The 22,418-nt window shown below is 41.5% G+C and overlaps 1 protein-coding gene across 12 annotated transcripts in view; it reads right to left on the bottom strand.

Annotated features, from left to right (window-relative positions):
* Positions 1-693: 693 nt before the first annotated feature.
* Positions 694-22,418, bottom strand: part of sdsl (serine dehydratase-like) — a 78,553-nt gene continuing 56,828 nt past the window's right edge. For 11 of the 12 annotated variants that reach the window (XM_069933179.1, XM_069933171.1, XM_069933170.1 and 8 more), the window contains 3 exons: positions 8,650-8,877; positions 6,084-6,208; positions 3,676-4,649 (listed from right to left, as the gene is read on the bottom strand). In XM_069933179.1, coding sequence (XP_069789280.1) covers positions 4,453-4,649; positions 6,084-6,208; positions 8,650-8,877 — 550 coding nt within the window. In that variant the 3' untranslated portion in view covers positions 3,676-4,452. Of the gene's footprint in view, positions 1,686-3,675; positions 4,650-6,083; positions 6,209-8,649; positions 8,878-22,418 lie in introns of those variants that run through there. The other variant, XM_069933169.1, reaches the window with a different exon arrangement.

Raw genomic sequence — 22,418 nt, forward strand, 5'->3', positions numbered from 1 at the left:
CGGATGTCATCTCACTGGCTCTACACGAAGCTCTGGAAAACCTGAACAGCAAAGATGCAGACATCAGGATGCTCTTTATTGACTGCATTTCGGCATTTAACACCATCATCCCCTCAAAATTGATCAGCAAACTCCAAGACCTGGGAGTTAACACCCCACTGGGTAATTGGACCATGAATTTCCTCACTTCCAGATCACAATCAGTGAAGATTGGTACCCAAGTACCACAGGGCTGTGTTCTTAGCCTCCTGCTCTACTCACTTTACACCTTTTTCCTGGACCCAACACACCAATGGCATCATGAAGAAAGCATGTCAGTGCCTCTACTTACTCAGGAGTTTGGAGAGGTTTGGTATGACATCAGAAACCCTGGCAAATTTCTACAGAGGTGTGGTGGAAAGTGTGCTGACTGGCTGCATCATGGTCTGGTATGGAAACATCAATGCCCGAGTGAAAAGCTCTCCAAAAGGTAGTGGACACAGCCCTGGACATCACAGACAAAATCCTCCCCACTACTGAGTACATCTACAAGGAAGCCTGCTGATCATCAAAGACCCACACCACCCAGCACACGCTCTGTTCTCACTGCTGCCATCAGGGAAGAGGTATAGGTGCAAGAGGACTCACACCACCAGGAACAGCTGCTCCCCCTCCACCATCAGACTCCTCACAACAAACTCAATCAGAGACTCATTAAGGACTCTTACTTGTGCACTTTATTGATTTTCTTTTGTTTTCTCTGTATTGCACAGTCAATTTGTTAACATTTATTATCTGTTTACAGTTCTTTTATTTATTTACATTGTTTTATGCTGTGTACAGTTTATTTTTGCCTATCAATTAGTGGTAATTTTGCCATGCCCACAGGAAAAGGGAATCTCAGGGTTGTATATGATGTCATGTATGTACTCTGAGAATAAATCTGAAATCTGATCACACTGTGATTAAACAAAGACTAACACTTCCATTATTCAGTGATCACACATGCAACAATGCTGGTCTGTCAACTTGATATTTATTTGACAAATTCTACACCAGGCTATTTAAAACAAAATTATTTTATTGGCTCTTTGACTCATCACATCTGAGATGAAAATTGCCCTCCCAAGTTGAAACGTAGCTTTTGCTGTGTTTATAAAATTAATTTGATGTAGTGTTTTCTCTTGAGGACTCAGTAAGATCTAGAGCTAAGATGGCAGCACCCATATTCAACAGTTTAGACCACAAGGATTGCAGGATCCAGGAGAGCAGCAGGCCGGAGCAGGGCAACAGAGCAGGAGAAGACTCACTGCCATGAAGGAGAAGCCTGGGAGTGGAACCTCCAGAATGGTAGACAGCAGCAACAGGCCAGCAGTGTGCTTAGCGGCTGAAGATCTCACACTAGGCCACAGGCTGCTGGCGACTGAAGTAAAGTAAGTGTTCTGAAGGGCCCCGGGCACTGACAACTTCTTATTCGCATCAGGGATTCAGAATCCTGTGGGAGGGTGACTTGATTGCCTTGAGCTTGAATACAAAGTTGAACTAGATAGGAGGTCATGCATCTATGGAGTTGACAGGAGCGCTGGAGGTGGCAGCATGGAAGGTGGTGGGATCCACAGACACTCGAAGTCTCTGAAGGGACTCCCTTTTGTTTCTCTTTCTTGTTTTTGATGGTGGCACTGGACTAGTGGCACTTCCCTGTATGCCTTTAACATAAATCAAATTTTGTGTCCTTTTTGTACATAATTAAAGGAATTGTAAATCATGACACAGTTCTTTACCATTGCATACATTTTCTCAATTATCTAATTTTCAGATGATTTCCGCATCTAAAAATAAACTTTGAAATGAAATAGAGTTTTTGCACAGTCTCGCAAAACAAAGGCATTTAGTGAATCTCCCATGTACCTGCTTGAAGTAGTTCAGGTAATGACACATATATAAAGGAAGTGTCAGTATAGGTAGGTGAAATATCATAGCAAGGAAATTATAATTGCTTTCTGCTATTTTCCTTCAGAAAAAAAGTTTGCTGAACATAGATTAAGAAAGATGTTCTTTGAAGATTATATTTCCAAGGTATCTTCCCTGGAAATTAGAGTTCATTTTTTTTGTGTGTGTACTATAAGAGGATTTAGAGCTGGAGGCCCGCCTGCAGAAAAAAACTTTTAAGTAAAAGGATCAGGCAGTAAAAACAATCTGGAGTCTCATCCCAGTATTCCATAAGATATGAGCTTTTCTACAAGGTTTGAGCCAAAGGAGATGAGACGTGCTTTTCCTTCTGGGACCCCTTGTCATCCACAAGACTTATAAGTTCACAGAGAAACAGCAAATGTACTTGCACTGAGTTTGCACATCCAAAAAGGATTTCAAAATATGGTTCAAATTGCTTTTTGAGTCAAAAACATTCAATGGCTTTGGGGACAAGGCTAAAGATAGGCTTAGAGATGGCTTTCCCCCCCCCCCCCCACAGGCATCAGGCTCCTGAATGAACCCCTTAACAGTGCTATTCATGTAGCCCTTGCTTGGTGTTGGTTGATCCTTCTTCTCATTGCAATCCCACTGTCTGTAAAATGTGCTCTTGACAGGACGTTTGAATGATTGTGATAATTTTTTTGGTTTATGCGCAGAAGATCCCTTCTCGCTCTATGAGGTATTTTGCGAAAAATAAACTTCAACCCATAACTGTGTGATACTGGTAAAGTATCAAGCAGGGATAACTTTCCTTAGTGAAGACAACAGGCTGATTTACTGACACAAAAATGAAAAAGACCGGCATTCACCAATGGCACTGGAAAAGTAGCAAGGATCATTTTTCAACCATTAGCAATTCCACTAAAAATGGGCATCATCGTGTTAAAACACCAGCTCAAATGCTCATTTGAAAATGCAGGTCTGATGGGTCCAGTTTCCAGGCTTCCAAATGCTTTCACCAACATTACTGTCAACCTCTTAGTGAGATATTAAAGCCCCACTTCCCTTCTCTTTACAGCCTGTGGAATGAGGAAATATCAGTCTGCCTGGATTGAGTCGAATGATGTCAGAATACAATCTCAGAATTGGAAGCAGAAGACCGAATTTGTGGTCGTCGGGTGAAGCGCCAAAAATCCTCCCATCATTGAACGGAACATTTTCACAGATCATCAGTGGACACCACAGACATCAACAATATTCCCACACACTTCAAAGACAGAGAAAGAAATTTACAGCTTTCATTCTTTAGCGGATCTAACTGCAATTGTGAGGCCCCCATATTAACTAGAAGAGCAAATAATTCAAATATTGGATGTTTCCCAAAGAAACCATTGTATTTTTAATTATTTTCTTATTGCTTATTTTGAAAGTTTATTTATTGGTTAATGGCTATTTAAAGGCTCAACATGAATTTGTTCTCCCTTAACATCTCTCTCTTTCTCACCTTAGCAACAACTTTATGGTCACATTCCTCTTTGTTGCTTATTTATTCCAAATAGCTACATTAAAGTATCAAATCAATTAAATTCCTAATCCCTTCTTGTTAGCTAGATGCAGGGACAATGCCATTAACAGTATCCCACATGCCACACAAAAAAAAAGACAATGGTTCAGAAAACCTTCACAGAAGGTTGATTATTGTGACCATTTCCCTTTATAATCGCTTGCAGACCATGTAGTTGCTTTTGACTTGTTAAACAATGAAATGTCTGTTCCAAACTAGCCTTGAGTTTTTCACTATTTATTTGAACTTTGAAAGCAGGTAACTATACTTAAACCAATGACTAAATGAACAGTAAGATATTATACATTCAAAAGTCAAAGACATTATCTGAATGAGCTTTATGTTCTTGATTCCAACAGCACAAAAGCAAATTCAAAACTTAACTTTGTTTCTCTAAGACCTATAACTATAGAGACACTCAAAAGAATGTCAAAAATCTTCTGCAGACTGCTAGAAACTGACAAAAATATGTTTGCAAGTCATTTTAACCATTACAGTTATGAAGGAGAAAGTGAGGGGCTACCACAAGGCCGGGGCATTTTTGTATAACTTTCTGGTGTGTATATATTGGATTATAAAACAAAAGGTTTTGGAATTAAATTTTGAAATTTTAGAAATGGAAAAACATGTGTTCTGTCAATTTCAAACAGGTGGTCAAAGAAAGAAAACAATTGGAGAGAAGGGAGAGTGAGACGCACAAGAATCACAGGAAGAGAAAGTGAAAGGGTGGGAATTGTGAAAAGAAAGTGAGAGTAACTTCACATGAAACTAGTAACTCCACTTCTGTTAAGCATGGCTTTGATATTTATAGTAAGGCAGGGAAGAATTGCAAACTGCTCTGTAGCACAGGGAAATAATACGAATAAAGCCCAAGCTTCAGAAAAGTGACTTTTCCAATCCAAACAATTGCCCCAGCTTTTCAACAATTCCAGTCATGTGATTTCACATGATTGCTACTTGCCAGACAGGAATGGAGTCACATTCAGAAACATACTGCTTCACTGGTCTTTCTCCAGTTGCATTTTGTATTCGTTAAGCTGTGCCATTGTGATGCTGCTTCCACCACAGACAATGACAACTACTGACTGCAAGTCCTTGGCCAGCTGCCCTTCCTTCTGTAGATGCTGGATTATGCCACTGTAAACAGCAGCTAGTGATGCACCACAGGCTGGTTCGACAAGCATCCTTTCATCGTCTGCAAAAAGAATGCATTGAATGCAATCAGGTCACAAGCTCTGATATGATAATCATCTGATTTGAATGCTAACCCAGGAGATAGAATTACATTCACTTTAAAACTTCTTGCTTTTGAATTATATAAAATGTAAACCAGCAACAAAGTTCAGATTTTAACTCAAAAATCCACTCAGCGCCATGCAGTAAATATGCAAACCGTCAGGCTTCCAAAGGCATTAAAATCTACATTGTGCTCCTACCCAGTCTCCCTACAATTCTTCTATCCAGATTGACGATTGCTATTGATTGGCCCTATCTCTCTAGGGATGCTGCCTGACCCACTGTGTCCCCCAGCTTCTCTTTGTCTGTTCAAGATTCCAGCGTCTGCTTTTTTCTTGGGTTGCATCAAAAAGGTCGTTACCTTCGTTTGTGAGAAAAAACGATTTGAATTGTTCATCTCAATGAAACGAATCAATGGCATTCTTTAGAGTGAAGGGAAAATAGGAACCATTTTCATAATAAACAATTATCAAAATTCTTTACTTTTCAGAGGGGAAAATCCTAATTTTGTGATCTCATTTTGAATGTGATTTGACTGAGAAAAGCCTTAGTTCGTCCAGCAGAGTCAACAATAATGATCTTGTAATCCATTCAAAACATTTAGGTTAGCAAGGTCAAAATGGATAAAAAAATAAAGTTCCCTTGTTGTCCCTACTGTGCCCTATGATCTTCACTTTTATTCACTTCAGGATTGAGTCCCCCAATTAGCATGCTAAAGAGGTAGATTTGCAAACAAAGAAGTTACATGTAGCTCATTGGACTTTGAGACATTCCATATCTGCAATTAAACACTGTGACCATAATTGGACAATATTGTGGAATCTAAAACCTGACATAAATATCAATTCAAAATAGAAATAAAAATTTGTTGGAGATATTTGTGAGTGCAAAAAATCTTCCTGTAGAGGAGGAAAGTGCATTAAATTCATAAAAATATGCAAAAGTGTTGGAGAAACTCAACTTAAGGTACCTGATGAAGGGTTCAGGCCCAAAAGGTTTGTTGTATATGCTGTGGGACTGGCTGAGTTTCTCCAGCATTTTGTGCATTTACTCCAAACCCAGTATCTGCAGACTTTTCTTGTTTCACTTTATATCTCACAATTTTTTAAAAAAATTCACAGTGAGAACCTCATAACCAATTGACATTGTTCTTTCTTGCAAAGGAGAAACTGATCAAATTTAACGTTGGATGCCTTCATTGAATCAAAATATGTTGCAGAATATTTTGGCCGCTGATGGTCCTTGTGAAGAAAGAATCCAAATCATAAGCTGTTATTCATCCTATTGCAAGGTAGAATTTCAATCGATTTAAGTAAAACATAATTACAAATAGCTTCATGTCGTTTTGGAACAAAGCTTGTTTTTAAATAACATAAAATGTAAAACGTCTCACCTAAAAATCTCTCTACTGCTTGCACAGCCTCATGATCACTGATTACTCTGGAGAGAACAAAGTGCTCTTGTGCGTTTTGAAGTGCTTTCTCACTTACGGTCTTAGCTCCGAGGCTTTTAGCCACACTAGTGTACCGAGAACAGCGAGAAACAACACATCAGAGGAATACACCCACATCTGGCATTCATTTAGCAATTTCAATAAAGTGCAACACTCCACCTGACTTGAGAGACAATGAGATTGGAGCTCAATTAAGGAAGTAGATACACAATGAAGGATATTAATAGAAATCTCTTGTACTTGCCTGGTCTGGCTGTGAATCTGAGCCCACAGCAATTAAGTTGGATCATAACTATCCTTAGTCTAGAAAACAATTCAAGATGGAATGATAAATGCCCACATGGATGGAGATGTTTTTAAAAAGTGAGTTATGGATGTTTGGGTCAAGATAACTGCCATGACAAATGCCAGCGGTGAGAAAAAAGAATTGAAAATGACAAGGGCAAAGCAACATACAAACAGACACAATTGCTGGTCAACAACAATTGTCCTTGGGAATTTAAAACCAGAAAATGTTGGAAGCACACATTCAGCACTGAAAAGAAAATCCCAGCCCTGATGTGGTCTTCCGTTTCTATCATAGTTTAAGGTGTAACCCAATTATAAATTGTATAAAGGAAGGGGATGAGTCAGCCTACAGGATGGAGATTGGAAACTTGGCTAAATGGTGCACCAACAACAACCTTGCACTCGAGGCCACCCAAACTAAGAAGCTGATTGTCGACTTCAGGAAAGAAATGCCAGAGGTCATTCCAGTGATCATTGGGGGATCAGAGGTGGAGAGGGTCAGCAAATTTAAGTTCCTAGGAGTCACTATCTCAGAGGATCTTTCCTGGACCCAACACACCAATGGCATCATGAAGAATGCACGTCAGTGCCTCTACTTCCTCAGGAGTTTGGTATGACACCAGAAACCCTGGAAAATTTCTACAGAGGTATAGTGGAAAGTGTGCTGACTGGCTGCATCACGGTCCGGTATGGAAACAGCAATAATCCTGAGCTTAAAGCCCTCCAAAAGGTAACGGACACAGCCCAGGACATCACAGCCAAATCCCTCCCCACAGTTGAGTACATCCACAAGGAACACTGCCGTTGGAGAGCAGCAGCAATCATCAAAGACCCTCAGCACCCAGCATATGCTCTGTTCTCGCTGCTGCCACAAGACTCGCACCACCCAGTTCAGGAACAGCTGCTATTCCTCCACCAACTCAATCAGACACTCATTTAAGGACTCCTACTTGTGCACTTTATTGATTTTCTTTTATTCTCTCTGTATTGCCAATCAGTTTGTTTACATTTATTATCTGTTTGCAATTCACTGTTTGTTAACACATTTTATGCTGTGTACAGTTTATTTTTTTCACTACCAATTAGTGGTAATTCTGCTGCGTCTGCAGGAAAAAAGGAATCTCAGGGTTGTAGGTGATGTCATGTATGAACTCTGACAATAAATCTGAAATTACTTTTATTTCCTATGGCCGGTCACGATGTGAACAAGCAGATCAGCTGTGCTACACATTGTCGATGTGCTGTTGCTCTCAAAATGACTAGCAATGCTAAACTTTTACCACTGTCTATAATTGACTGTATTCATGAATTTGGTAAAGGTATCCATTCCATAACTACCATTTTGATCTAACCCCCAACCAACTCAATAAAACTGTCATTTTGCTTTGCTTTGAGTTCATTTTACCAAGATTAAAATAATGAAATATGTGAGAGGCTATAGAAACTGAAAATTGGATTGGGTGTCATATAGTTCTTTCAGTACTTCAGGGGGTTTGTGAGACAATAAAATGGAATGAGAGGAAGGACGAAAGACAAAGCTTTCAACGATCAAGGTTTGACTGCAGCTCCAAGCAGGGTAGAGAGACGGTAGCACTTTTTACCAAGGGAACAAATTCAAATCTCGTCATGCTCGGTGGGCAATTTAACTTCCAAATGCAGTATTATCTTAGAGTGGCAAAGCTTTTGGATCTAAAAGATTATTGACAGATGTCACTTAAAGATCGATATCCTGAAGTGATTCAAACCCATGTCTCTTCAGGAGTTACTGACAACCCAAAGGTATCAGGGTACTTATAGGACATCCCTTCTAACCTCATAGCTACCCACATCACAGGCACCTAGTTTCCTCGGATCCACTCACTCACAATGGTAGTATTGTTTTTTTCCTGTATCTAGAACTGTGGTCTCATACTACCAATGTGTTAACAAATCTGCAACAGTTCAGCTGACAGCATCGGGATAGCTTGCTGTCAATGCAGGTTAGAGGGACCATCTGGGTCTATTCACCATGTTCAGTTCTGAACTATGTGGCACCATGGAGCAAGCTCACCAGTCTCTCATTGTCAACAGGAACCAACACACTGAAATGGAACAAAGGCCAATGGATCAGCAGTCAGCTACAGCTTAGACTTACAGCGTGGCTCCCCATGTGATTAGCAAATTTATTATTGCATCTCCATTCTCTTAGCAATAAACTATGTGCTTAAGGCCACCTTACCTTGTGATATCGGGGAGAGTTACTAACTTCCCAGCTTTCACAGCCTCATTCAAACTCTCGGCGCCTCTGGTCTCCATGGCAATTATAGGCACGTCACACCAATCCACTTTCTTCAGACCTTCTACCACTCCACAGAAAAGGCCTCCACCTCCAACGGAGACAATTATAGCCCCAGGTTTACAAGGCAGTTCCTTCCAAAGCTCCATCACAATGCTGGCATTCCCTTCCCTGAAAATTAAACGCAGGATTTAACATCCGAACGGTCTTCCACGTTCTGAAACCCGACTTTGGTGTTGGAATGATATCCAGAGGAGAGAAGGATGAGTGTGACCTGTTATTTACTGATTTTCACCTTACTCCCAATAAAAAAAAAGACTTAAATCTAGAAATACAGAAATGAAATATAGAAATTTAAGAGAAATTTGGATAGGTACATGGTTGCGAGGGGTATGGAGGGCAGATACATGTCGCTGGGACTAGGCGGAAAAATAGGTTGGCATGGACTTGATGGGTCAAAAGGCTGTTTCTGTGCTGTAGTATTCTACGGTTCTATATTTCTAAATACAGAAATTACCCCAACAGAGGAATTCAGCATGATTTTCACCACTCCTAAACTCATGTTAAATCATGGTACAATCTTCCCATCTAGTCTCCTAATGTTTGCAGAGAATATGCTGGCAATAGAAAATCTCCTCATTATGCCTAATGCTGCATGGAATTTGTTTATACTGCACAACAGATTTTGACTCATTTGACTAAATGAACATTATGTCTAGCAAAACACATCAACCACGGTGGCACAGTCAACAAAGTGGCAACAATCGGGACAAGGTTTCAAATCCCGCACTATCTGTAAGGAGTTTGTACATTCTCCCTGTGTCTCCATGGGTTTCCTCCCACCATTCAAAAAATCAACGTACCGGGGTTGTAGTTCAATTGGCGACTCAGGCTCGTGGGCCAAAAGCGCCTGTTATCGTGCTGTACTGCAGTGAACTGAGATTCACTGGTGATGAGTTATGGCTGGCTCCGTCCCTCATTTACCCATATATAACCCTGGTTTCCCGCCTAAACCCTGAGCCCTTCTGAAGACCACTGTAAGATCCTACCCTCAGTTACAAGCTAATTCCAGTCGTGAGAGTTTTTATTCGTGCTACAATTTTATTGGCTTATTCCCTAGAAGATGGAAGCGCTGCCCAAGCCAGGTACGCTGCTGGTAGACCCTCTGTCCCCCAACGCAGCTGAAGAGTTCACATACTGGCTAGACTGCTTCCAGGCCTACCTGAACACGACCAGAGACGTCTTCCACATCAATGAACACAGGAGGTGTGCACTTGTTTCTAGGGTAGGAATGAAAGGGTACACAGCCATCAGGAACTGCACTACATATGACGCTGCCATCGAGACTTTGAAGGCTCGGTACCTGAAGTCGCAAAACGTTGTCCTAGTGAAACACCAACTCGCTCTACGTCACCAAAGGCCGGGAGAGATCATCAATGATTACTTGCTGGATCTGTGGATGCTTGCCAAGATGTGCAGATACGAAGCGGCTACGGGCTATGTTCATGAGGAAGAACAAATCCGGGACACTCTAGTCACGTGGGTCCGCTCGAGGTACATGAGGCAGCGACTGCTTGATTTGGGAAAGAAGGACCTGGATAGCCATGTTGAAATGGCCAAGTCACTGGAAAAGGCCAATCGTGAGAACAACGACCTTGAAGCCAGCGAGCTCGGTCACCCAGGTGGCCCCTTCCAAGGACCGGCTGTTCCCGCTACCCCAGCCCTAATGGCTGCTGCTTCCCGTGCTAGGAAGTGCTTTTTCTGCGGCAAGAGCCAGCATCCCCGATCTCATTGTCCGGATAAAGACTCACTTTGCTCCAGCTGTGGCAAGTAAGGACATTGGGCGAGGTTTGCTATGTGAGGGGAAGCCCGGGGGAAGTCCACGGCCTGCACTGCTCCTGGATCCAATTCCAGCCCTAAGTCGTCTGGGCCAAATTCGGCTGAACCCACTTGCTGCGCTACATACTGAAGGAAGGCGGCTGCGAGAAAACGGCACGAAAAGGGTCAGCGGCCATCTTGCCACAGCTCAAATTCAATCTCGGCTCCATCATCATCAGAGGAGGAAGGGCGGCCATCTTGCCCCACCTCAAGGTCGACGCCATCTTACCTGCAGGAAACCCAGGACGGTGGGGGCCACTCGAGTGAGGAGTACGGAGTCTCCGAAGTCCTAGCCTCGATGGTTCTAGATCAGGACAGACCTCACCAGCTTAGCAACTCTATAGTGACCGTTAAGGTAAACGGACACTCCACCAAAGGCTCTACTGAAAACGTCAGAGACTCACGGACTGTGCAAGAATATGACCTAAAGGAGCATCATTCCAATTATTGCATATTCCTTGCATCTCATTTGAGATGGGGGGAATTTTGTAAAATAGGCCTGTATATATTTAATGAATCATGTGCTCTAGTGCTGTCGAGTCTGGACTTCCTGTGTCACCTTAAAAGTGTGACCTTGGAGTATTCTGGTCCCCTCCCCCTCATAACGGTTCAGAATGGAGGGCCTTTAAAATCAGAACCCACATGCAGCTTCTCCACACTGAATATCGACCCCCACTTCTCTTCCCGAATCTGTCCCCAGACCTCAAACCTATTGCCACAAAAACAAGAGGTTCAGCAAAGCAGACCGAGATTTCATAAAGTCTGAAACACAACGTCTACTCAATGAAGGTATCATCGAACCTAGCACCAGCCCATGGAGTGCGCAAGTGGCAGTGGTAAAAGGGGAAAACAAGTCCGGGCTAGTAATTGACTATAGCCAAACTATTAATCGGTACACACTCCTGGATGTTTACCCCCCTCCCTTAAATTGTGGACATGATGAATGATATTGCGCAGTATTGGGTCTATTTGACCATTGACTTGAAAGCCTATCACCGGCTGCCAATCCGTCCAAGGATTATCCATATATGGCATTTGAGGCTAACGGTTGTCTCCATTAATTCTGGAGGGTCCCTTTCGGTATTACTAACAGGGTTTCTATTTTCCAGAGGCAGATGGACAGAATGGTTGATGAGTATGGGATGAAGGCTTCCTTCCCCTTCCTTAATAACGTCACCATCTGTGGTCATACTCTGGAGGATCATGACACCAACCATCAGAATTTTCTCCACTATACGTCTGGCTGTCCTTGGCTACGTGGTGGAGAATGACATCATTGGCCCCGACCCTAATAGGATGCCCCCCCTGTTAGAGCTCTCCGTTCCCAGGGCCATGAAGGCTTTGAGGAGATGCCTGGGGTTTTTTCTCATATTACGCCCAGTGGATCCCTCAATACACTGATAAGGTTCGACCTCTCTTAAAAGCCACTTCTTTTTCCTTCTCGGCTGAAGCCCAAACAGCTTTTACCTACCTCCAGAACCATATTGCAAAAGCCGCCATGCACGCGGTGGGCGAGGATGTACCTTTCCAGGTGGAAAGCACCCTCAACCAGGCGGGCATTGCAAGGCCATGAGCTCTGGAACACCTCTGTGAAAAAAGAGGATCAAGCCATTATAGAAGCCGTGAGGCACTGGAGACACTAGCTGGCTGGTAGGAAATTTACACTCCTCACTGACCGCGCTCTGTCGCACTTATGTTTAATAATGTCAAGAGGGGAAAAATCAAGAATGACAAGATTGCTAGGTGGAGGATCGAGCTCTCCCCCTACAATTATGACATTGCCTACCAGCCAGGAGCCCTTAATGACCCTCCAGATGCCGGTCAACTGGGGTCTCTGCATAATGAGCTCTGCCATCCAGGGGTCACCTGAATGGCTCATTTTGTCAAGGCGCGCAATCTGCCCTACTCCGTGGAAGACGTCAGGGAAATGACCAGGTCTGTGCTAAGGCGCACCCGATTAAGTCATCCAGGCCCTTCGAACAGCTCAGTGTCAATTTTAAGGGACCTCTCCCCTCCACGAACGGGAACACTTTCTTCCTCTTTATCATTGATGAGTACTCCCACATCCTCTTCGTTATTCCATGTCTAGATACGTCCACTTTGTCAGCCATAAAGGCCCTAGATTCCATTTTCACACTGTTCGGGTATCCCAGCTATATTCATCCTTTATGAGCGAAGAGCTACGTCAGTACCTGCTGGCAAGGGGAATCGCACCCAGCAGGACGACTAGGTACAACCCCCAGGGTAACGGGCAGGTTGAAAAAGAGAACGCCATGGTCTGCAAGGCTGTCAATCTGGCCTTCAAGTCAAGAGGCCTTCCAGACTCATGCTGGCAGGAAGTCCTTCCTATGGTGCTCCTTTTCATGTACTGCGACCAATGCTATTCCTCACAAGCTTCTATTCAATTTCGACAGAAAGTCAGCATTGGGAACTACACTCCCAACCTGGCTCACCACTCCTGTTCCAGTCCTTCTCAGGAAGCACATGAAGAGAAGCAAGACCGACACCCCAGTGGAAAGGATGAAATTGCTCCATGACAATCCCATTTACATCTATGTGGAGTATCCAGATGGCAGGGAGGACAGTCTCCATCAGGGACCTGGCACCTGCCGGAACAGAGGGTCCATTACTGAAGTACCCTATGAGCCACGGAGCTCATTCTCGCCGACCCCAGTCAGGGCCTCAGGGGATCCGGTTCAGGAGGAAAGTGCATCCCCCTCCACTGTAAATCCAGAAACCCAGCCCGCCTCTCCTCCCTCTCAAGGGGACCATGAGACCTAAGGAGCCCAAAGCCCTCTCATGCTTAGGTGCTCCACCAGGATCGACAGACACCCAGACCGCTTAATTCTGTAAATAATTGTACATTTTTCAATTTTTTTTTCTGAATCAGTGTTCTCTGTCTTTATCCACAGACTCTAAATTCTGCAGGAAAGGGTGAATGCAGTGAACTGGGATTCACTGATGGTGTGTTAAAAAGGCAAAAAGGTATGAGGTGTCCATAGCTAATAAGGCGAAGGTGAAGCCTAAGGGTTTTTACAGATATGTGAACAGTAAAAGGAGGGTTAAAGATAGAATAGGTCCACTGGATGATGGGACCGGTGAACTATGTCAGGAACCGTATGAGATGGGGGAAATATTGAACAATTTTTTCTCGATCAGGGACATTGGGCTATACAAGAGGGGCAAAGGGCTTAGTTATGGAGAGGATAGGGATTAGTAAAGCGACGGTTTTGGAGCTTCTAGGATCAATTAAGGTGGATAAGTCTCCTGGTCCTGATGGGATTTTTCCCAGGATTTTAAGGGAGGTCAGGAAACAAATAGCAGGGGCACTGACAAAGATCACTGGAGGAGGGGGTGGTACCGCAGGATTGGAAGGTTGCAAATGTACTTCCATTGTTCAAAAAGGCATTACGTGTAGACCAAGTAATTATCGGCCAGTAAGTTTGACTTTGGTGGTGGGGAAGGTTATGGAGGACATTCTTCAAGATAGTATATACGCATATCTGGATAGGCAGGGATTAATTAGGGGCACCCAGCATGGGTTTGTAAAAGGAAAGTTATGTTTGACGAACCTTGTTGAGTTTTTTGAGGAAGTGACAAAAAAGGTGGATGAAGGTTGATGTGATCTATTTGGATTTTAGTAAGGCTTTTGATAAGGTTCCGCATGGAAAGTTAATAAGGAAGGTTCAGTCACTAGGAATTAGTAGAGAGATTGTGACATGGGTTGAGAGGTAGCTGGGAGATAGACAGCAGAAAGTCATGGTGGACAACTGTCTGTCAAGTTGGAAGCCTGTGACAAGCGGGGTGCCTCAGGGATCGGTGCTGGGTCCCTTGTTGTTTATAATTTATATTAATGATTTAGAGGAGGGTGTGGTTAACTGGGTAAGCAAATATACAGATGATACAAAAATAGGGGGAGTGGTAGATAGTGAAGTAGATTTTTTTGGATTACAGAAGAATTTGGTTTGTTTGGAAGAGTGGGCTGAAAGATGGCAGATGGAATTCAATGGATACAATTGTGAGGTGCTGCATTTCCATAAAAATAACCAGAATAGGACATATACAGTTAAGGGGAGGGCATTGAGGCACGCAGAGGAGCAGAGGGACCTGGGGGTTATGGTACAGAATTCACTGAAGGTGGATTCCCATGTAGACAGGGTGGTTAAGAAGGCATATGGTATGCTGGCTGTCATAAATCATAGAGTATAGGACCTGGGAAGTGATGCTGCGGCTGTTTAAGGCATTGGTAAGGTCAGGTTTGGAGTACTGTGCTCAGTTCTGGTCTCCAAATTATAGAAAGGATATAGATAAACTGGAGAGGGTGCAGAGAAGGTTTACAAATATGTTGCCTGGCTTACAGCATCTAGATTACGGAGAAAGATTAGGAGACTGGGACTTTATTCATTGGAATGTAGACGACTGAGAGGGGACTTGATAGAGGTATTTAAAATTATGAAAGGAATAGATAGACTAGACATAAACAGACTCTTTCCCCTGAGGGCAGGGGAGGTTGGAACAAGAGGCCATGAGTTAAGGGTAAAGGGTCAACACTTTAGGAGAAATATTAGAGGTGGCTTTTTCACTCATCGAGTGGTGGCAGAATGGAATGATCTTCTGAATGAGATAGTTGCGTCAGGGTCTCTTCTGTCATTTAAGATAAGGTTGGATGTGTTCATGGAGGTGAGGGGGTTGGAGGGTTATTGGCAGAGAGCGGGAGGTTTGAGCTAGTGGAGTTGTTCTAGTGAACTGGTGCGGACCTGTTTCCACTCTGTAAATGGTTATATGATGATACAGATGGCTGGCTCCGCCTCCCGGCTCTGCCCCCATCTATCCATGTATAACCCTGAGCCCTTCTGAAGAACATTGTGAGACCCTACCCTCACTTATAAGCTAATAAAAGTGTATGTTCTCCTTCCAGTCCTGAGAGTTTTTTTAATTCATGCTACAAGTACATCTAAATTTAAACCATATTATTATTTGAAACCAATCTCAACCATTGGTTGATGTCTTAGTTGTGATGCTAATGCCCATTGGGAAAACTGACACCCTATAAACCTAACAAGCAGGGCTTTTGTCGTCTTCAGGTCCAAAGACTGACTTGATTCCAATGTACATGAACAATGAGCAACATTTTCATCTAATGAAGGAAGCAAAGTTGACAGCATCACTCAATTACTCGTGAGGACAGTCAAAAGAATGGCAAAGCTCCATTTGGGTATGGTATTGTGGTTGCCCAGCTGCAGGAAGGATGTCATTATGTTGCAAAAAGTCACTAAGGGATTAGAGCTAGAGGTTAAAGTTGAGAGGGGGGAGAGTTAAGAAGGAGCTGAATAGCAAGTCTCTTACACAGAGAGTGGTCCATATCTGGAATGAGATGCAAGAGGCACCTACGGATGCAAGCACAATTACACAATTCAAAAGGAATTTGGATAGATATATGGGAAGATTCGGAAGGACCAAACGTAAGCAAAGTTGACTAGCCCAGAATGCCAACTTGGTCAGCATGGATGAGTTGGGCCAAAAGGCCTATTCCATGCTGTATAAGCCTATGACTCTACTAGATCTTTTGCTGCAAAAGATGACTGGATGGAAGTGAATTTTATAAATGCACAAAGAAACCCAACTGCCTTCACGCTTGAAACACGTTAAAATTACTTTCTACGAAGATAAACCGAAAAGCACAAACCACACCCAGCAGTTTGTTTTAAATTGTCCATTTGTTTTCTATGGACAGCAATCACCGTTTAGGTAGTTTTCTCTCTGTGAAGCTGTCGCTTATTTAATGTGTCAGGTTTTTGAGCAGCTTGGATGGCCTTAGTGACTCTCAATCTGAGGGTACCTATTCCAGTACATGGCACACATACAGAATAGAAACAGGCCCCTCTGGACCTTCTAATCTGTGCTGAACCATTTTTTTTTGCCTAGTCCCACTGACCTGCACCCAGTTCATAGCCCTCCATACCTCTCCCATCCATGTACCTGTTCAAATTCTTCATAAATATTAATATTGAGCCTGCATTCACCATTTCAGCTGGCAGCTCGTTCCACACTCCCACCATCCTCTGTGTGAAGACATTCCCCCTAAACATTTCCCCTTTCACCCTTAACCCATGTCCTTTAGTTTGTATCTTACCTAGACTCAGGGGAAAAAGCCTACTTATATTCACTCTGTCTATCCCCCTCATAATTTTAAATACCTCTATCAAATCTCCCCCCATTCTTCTATGCTCCAGGGAATAAAGTCTTAACTTGCTTAATCTTTCTCTGTAACTCAGTTCCTGAAATCTGGGCAAAATCCTAGTAAATCTTCTCTGCACTCTTTCTATTTTACTGATATCCTTCCTGTAGTTAGGTGACTAGAACAACACAAAATACTCTAAATTTGGCTTCACCCACATTTTATGCATCCTCACCATAACATCCCAACTCCAGTAGTCAAATACTTTAATTTACGAAGGCCAAGATGCCTAAAGCTTTCTTTGCAACCTTGTCTACCTGTGCCACAACTTTCAGGGAATTATGCATCTGTAATCCCAGATCCCTTTGTTCCTCTGCACTCCTCAGTGCCCTACCATTTACTGTGTATGTTCTACCTTGGTTTGTCCTTCCAAAATGTAACACCTCACTCTTGTCTGCATTAAATTCCATCTGCCATTTTGCAGCCCATTTTTCCAGATGGTCCAGATCCCTCTGCAAGCTTTGAAATCCTTTTTTTTTACTGTCCATAACTCCTCCAATCATAGTGTCATCTGCAAACTTGCTGATCCAATTTACCATATTATCATCTTGATCATTGATATAGATGACAAACAACAATGATCCCAGCACTGATCCCTGAGGCATTCTACTAGTTACAGGCCTCCAGTCTGAGAAGCAATCATCCACCACTACATTCTGGCTTCTCCCATCCACCCATTGTCGAATCCAGTTCATTACTTCACCATTAATACTTAGCGTCTGAACCTTCCTGACTAACCTCCCATATCAAAGGCCTTACAACATCCTCAGACTTTACTTCAACAACTTTACTATTTCAGCTTAAAAACTAGTCAAATTTATCAAAAGAAAAACATTATACCCACATACAAGCTGGAATAATTTGCTCTGCACCAAATGCAGTAATTCATTTTCCTTGATTTAAGATTTGTTTTGGACCTGATTTAGGATAGAATGCACCTTTTGTCTATACAAAGGGATTGTTTAATTAAGTCTTATCTATTTTCTATCCAGAACTATACTGTGATATCTAATGAGAAAGGGATAAACTGTTAATTTTCATATCGATAGAATATGTTGACTTAAAGAAATAAGTTAAATAAACGATTATGGATAGGTTTTTGATTTACGTTATATGTTTAATCTGTGATGTGAACATGATACAACTTGTATGATACAACTTGATTTTAATGTTAAACTCAATAAAAAATATTTTAAAAAGAAAAGGAAAGGAGTTGATCGCATTCTTACCATCACCAAAAGCTCTGATTTCTTCCCATATTCTTATGAAATTAACTGCTGTAAATGACTCTTTACACAGGTAAGTAGTAGAACAATTTGTGGGGAAAAGTAACTTGCAGGTTACCAGAAAAAAAAATAAGGCAATAGGAATATTCTATAGGGGATCAGCACAATTTGATTAGAAAGGCCTCTCTCTGTGTAGGAGGAAGTAAGTAAGTGCTTTTTAAATAATAACAGGTAATGTCCCTTTTTTTGAAAATGGCAGGAATCATTTTAATCACCTTTTCCATAAGTTGCAAGATTTTATTTAGGTGCAGTATATTTTAAATCCACTCACAAAGATCACATAGAATTTATTCAGGAGTATACAAGGTTAAAATCTCTGCTGCCATGGTTACCAATAAATCTACCCACTGCATAATCTTATAGCTTTATCTGAAATCAAAAAATCTGTTGGATTTTTATGGAACTGACAATCAGGAGCCGATTATTCTCTTGAATAACTTCCAAGGGAAACACCTAATTACTAGCTATTAATATAGGCTGCCCAATTTAACAAGCACACAGTCACCTGTCAGCTGTGCTTTTAGCTGCATCAAGTCATGTTACAACAGTGACATGATGGCGGCACAGTGTGGTACCATATTTGCTATCTGCTCATACACCGTCAACTTCACATTACCCACTGTGCCGTAAAACAAGTCCAGTGCCAGGCTACTCCATCACCTGTTTCTGACATACAGCCATTGATTTTTACAGCACAGAAACAGGCCCTTTGGCCCCACTGGTCCATGCCGACCAAGTTGTTTACCTAAGCTGGTGGCATTTGCTTGTGTTTGGGCCATAACTCTCGCAACCTTTCCTGTCCATTTGCCTGTCTAAATGTCTTTTGAAGATTGCAATTGCACCCTCATTGACTACTTCCTCTGGCAGATCTTTTTACATATTCACCACCCTGAGTGAAAAGCATGGTCATAAAGATTCTTTTAAATCGTTCCCCTCTTCCCTTAAGTGTACACCCTCTTGGTTTAGATTCTCCTGCAGCGGGAAAAAAAGACCTTCATGATTTTATATACCTCTAGAGGGTCACCTCCTCAGTCTCCTATGCTCCAGGAAGAAAAATCTAGCCTCTCTTTATAATACAAGGCCTCTAGACCTTCCCACAACCCCTGAGTCCTCTCCAGTTTAAACATTTTCTACACCCTCTACGTCTTAAGCATTCCCTTGGTTCATATTTTGTGTGTGATTTTTTTTAATCCCTTTCTCCTTGCACTTTAGAAAATGCATGTCTAGTACCTGCTGATAAAACAAAGTCATAAAGAGTTAAATCATTTTAAAATTACTTTATTAAGAAAGACAAAGAGAAAATGGCGAATGTAAAACAAAACCATGAAAAGTTTTAATAAACAAAAAATAAAAAATCGCCATTTTCAGTAACTCAGAAATAAAATAGTAAAGAATATAATCATATTATTAGTATAGATTAATATAAAATCAAACCGGTCAAACCGCATCTGTGGAGAAAGAGAGTTAATATGTTGGGGCAATGAAATTCCATCAGAATAAGGAAAATGTCAAGATAAAACAAAGAACCAAGAGGCCAAAAGAAAAATCCTGTGGTGGGCTGGAAGACAGAAGAGATACAAGGACAAAAGTGATTCCATCATTTCTGGTCTGATTGACATGATGCCTGCAATGAGGAAGGTGAAAATTTAACTTGTAGACGAAGTCAATGCCAGGCACCTTCAGCAAGACTTGGTAAATGCAGGTCTGCCAACATTTAAAATAAATACAATTCACTTTCAGTTTTAATTTAATTTACAAACTTCAAAATATCTTGAATGCTTCCATTTTTCAGGGTGGAAATTGATGCATATATTAGAGAAGCTAATGATATTTAAAAACCTTAATAAAATGGTAAGATAAAGGTTATCAATCATAACAGGTGTGGGTGCCAAATGCACAGATGTTCTACCCAGTAGGTTTTCACAAGAAGATCAGTAATAACAAGCAGTAAATCAGGTGAGGTCGCTGTCATGCTGGGTATGAGAATAATTAAGAAAGGAGGGGTCTAAATTAGGTTAAATTTGTCATGTTTACTTAGAAGTCTACATGACTGCAGTGCAACAGCAAAAGGGTCCATGCTGGTAATTGATCAAAGCTGGAATGGGAAGAGAAGTTAATGGACTGCAGTAGCTTGCGTTCCACCATCCATCACCAACAGTGTTTGCTTTTACTGGGTGAGTAAGCAAATACGGGCAACCAAGAAATGCCAAGTGGATGATTGATTACATCAAACAGCAGGCCTTGGAGCAGAGCACCTGATGCAGCAATAAAGCATTGCGCAAAATATTGTGAAAAGCCTCCATGTGTAAATCTCTCATTCAAAAAAAATCCAGCCATATCATTCAGCAGAGAATTGCAAATACTAAAAAAATACCCATGATTTATTAACAGAATCTGTAGTGACCAACATGGAAATGGTTCATAAATTTACCTTCTTCAGCATTGATATTTTGAAAAGGTTAAACAGCACCATTCAAAGCTGTAAACTGACTGAGAAAGGTGCAACCATTGACCCTTTAGAATGGGTAGAGACAATGAATGACCACTTCAAACTACTTGGTGTGGTGATGAGTTTCCAAAGTCACATTGAACAGAAAATGATGGAAATACTCAGGAGATCAGCAGGACCTCTGGGGAGAGAAACAGAGATGACATTTCAGGTTAATGATCTTTCATCAGAACTGCAGGTCAGCAACCTGAAACATTAACTCTGTTTCTCTTTCTTTCTGCCTGAGATTTCCTGGCATTTTCTGTTTTAGTTCTTTTTTTTCTCACACACCTGCAGGATTTTGATTATGGCTCAAAATTCGCGTCCTACTCTGAAAAAAATATTCCCCTTTAAATGAAAATCACTAAACAATGGTCAATACAAAAAAATCTGTTCCAGATCTAATGCAATTTTATATGAGGTTAAGAGTCATTAAAAATCCTTATAGGAAGTTCAATATGCATACACAATTTTACCCTTTTCATTTGTGGGATTCTACATGTAGTAACAATATTCCTGGAAAGAACATATCCTCTTCTTGAATGCAATGTCACATATTTAACATTTTATCTAGATTGCCATGTATGGCCAATAAAATGCACAAGTTAAATAGATTGGATGAAGTACATTATGTCTGTAATGAGGACAAACACAGAAAAATAAAAGGTCATGTCCTTCTCTGTCCAAGAATCTGATAGTGAGTACAGCTTTGATTCCTAACTAAATCCCTGAAATGATTTCTGGCCTTTATAACACTAATTCTGTCATTTGTTACTCTTTACAACTTGCTGACCACCATCTCTAGAACCGAGGATTATGGAGAGAGCAACAGACTATTGGCTTTTATAATATTCTGACAGTCGCACTGTAAGTGATTCACCCATTATTCAGTATATAACATTGTAGTTGCGATGCTTCCCTTACAAGTTCAAGTTTGTTATCGTCCAATTGCACAAGTACCACCCAACGAAACAACGTTCTCCAGTCCTCAGTCCAAAACATTCAGTCACGCAACGAGACATAACACACATTATGTATATATATACACAAAAACAATACATACGCATATATAAAAATAAATAAAGATTGTTTCGTAAATGTTTGAGAGTCGGATGGTTAGTGCGAGCAGTTCCTTTGGTCGCTCAGCATTCTCACTGCCCGCGGCAAGAAGCTGTTTCTCAGCTCATTTTACAAAAGGCCTTGTTTTCTCAGAAATCAGTGTCCAATTTGAACCTCTTCACGGGGTGAGAGTATTGAGACTTTGCACAGGGCATAGAAGAACTTCACAAGATTAATTTTGAATTAATCTATTTGCCCAGTCGGGGTTAAAGAGCCAGACGTTTACAAAAGCAGGCAAAGTCTATTTGAGAGTCCAGCTATCAGTTCACATATCTGATGCTTTTCCTGGTGAATGTTTCTTTACCGCATCCCCCTCATTCTTACTGATCCTTCATATCTAACATTGTGTCATTGCCAATAATCTCTTCTTGATTGTGTGTCCTTCACCATAATGATTTCTGTGAAATGACATGCATGGCATCCGATATCCTGCTATATTGCAAGGAACCAGGTCCATGGTGTGATATTTGCTGTAAATGTGATCTGACCATCAGTTCAGAGGCTTTTCCCAGCATTCTTTTTTGCAGGAGTTTAAAACTAAAATATAATACTGTATGTGATTTGAAAATTGGTTTCCAGCTAAATCATTCCCATACGTACAAGACTTGTTCATCGTTAATGTATGAATAATTTTGATCATAATAGGTCATTTAAGAGGAAAATATTTTTAAAAATACTGGCTTTTGAATTTCATATTGTTATG

This window comes from Narcine bancroftii, chromosome 4 (assembly GCF_036971445.1).
Source record: "Narcine bancroftii isolate sNarBan1 chromosome 4, sNarBan1.hap1, whole genome shotgun sequence".
Lineage (NCBI taxonomy): Eukaryota > Metazoa > Chordata > Chondrichthyes > Torpediniformes > Narcinidae > Narcine > Narcine bancroftii.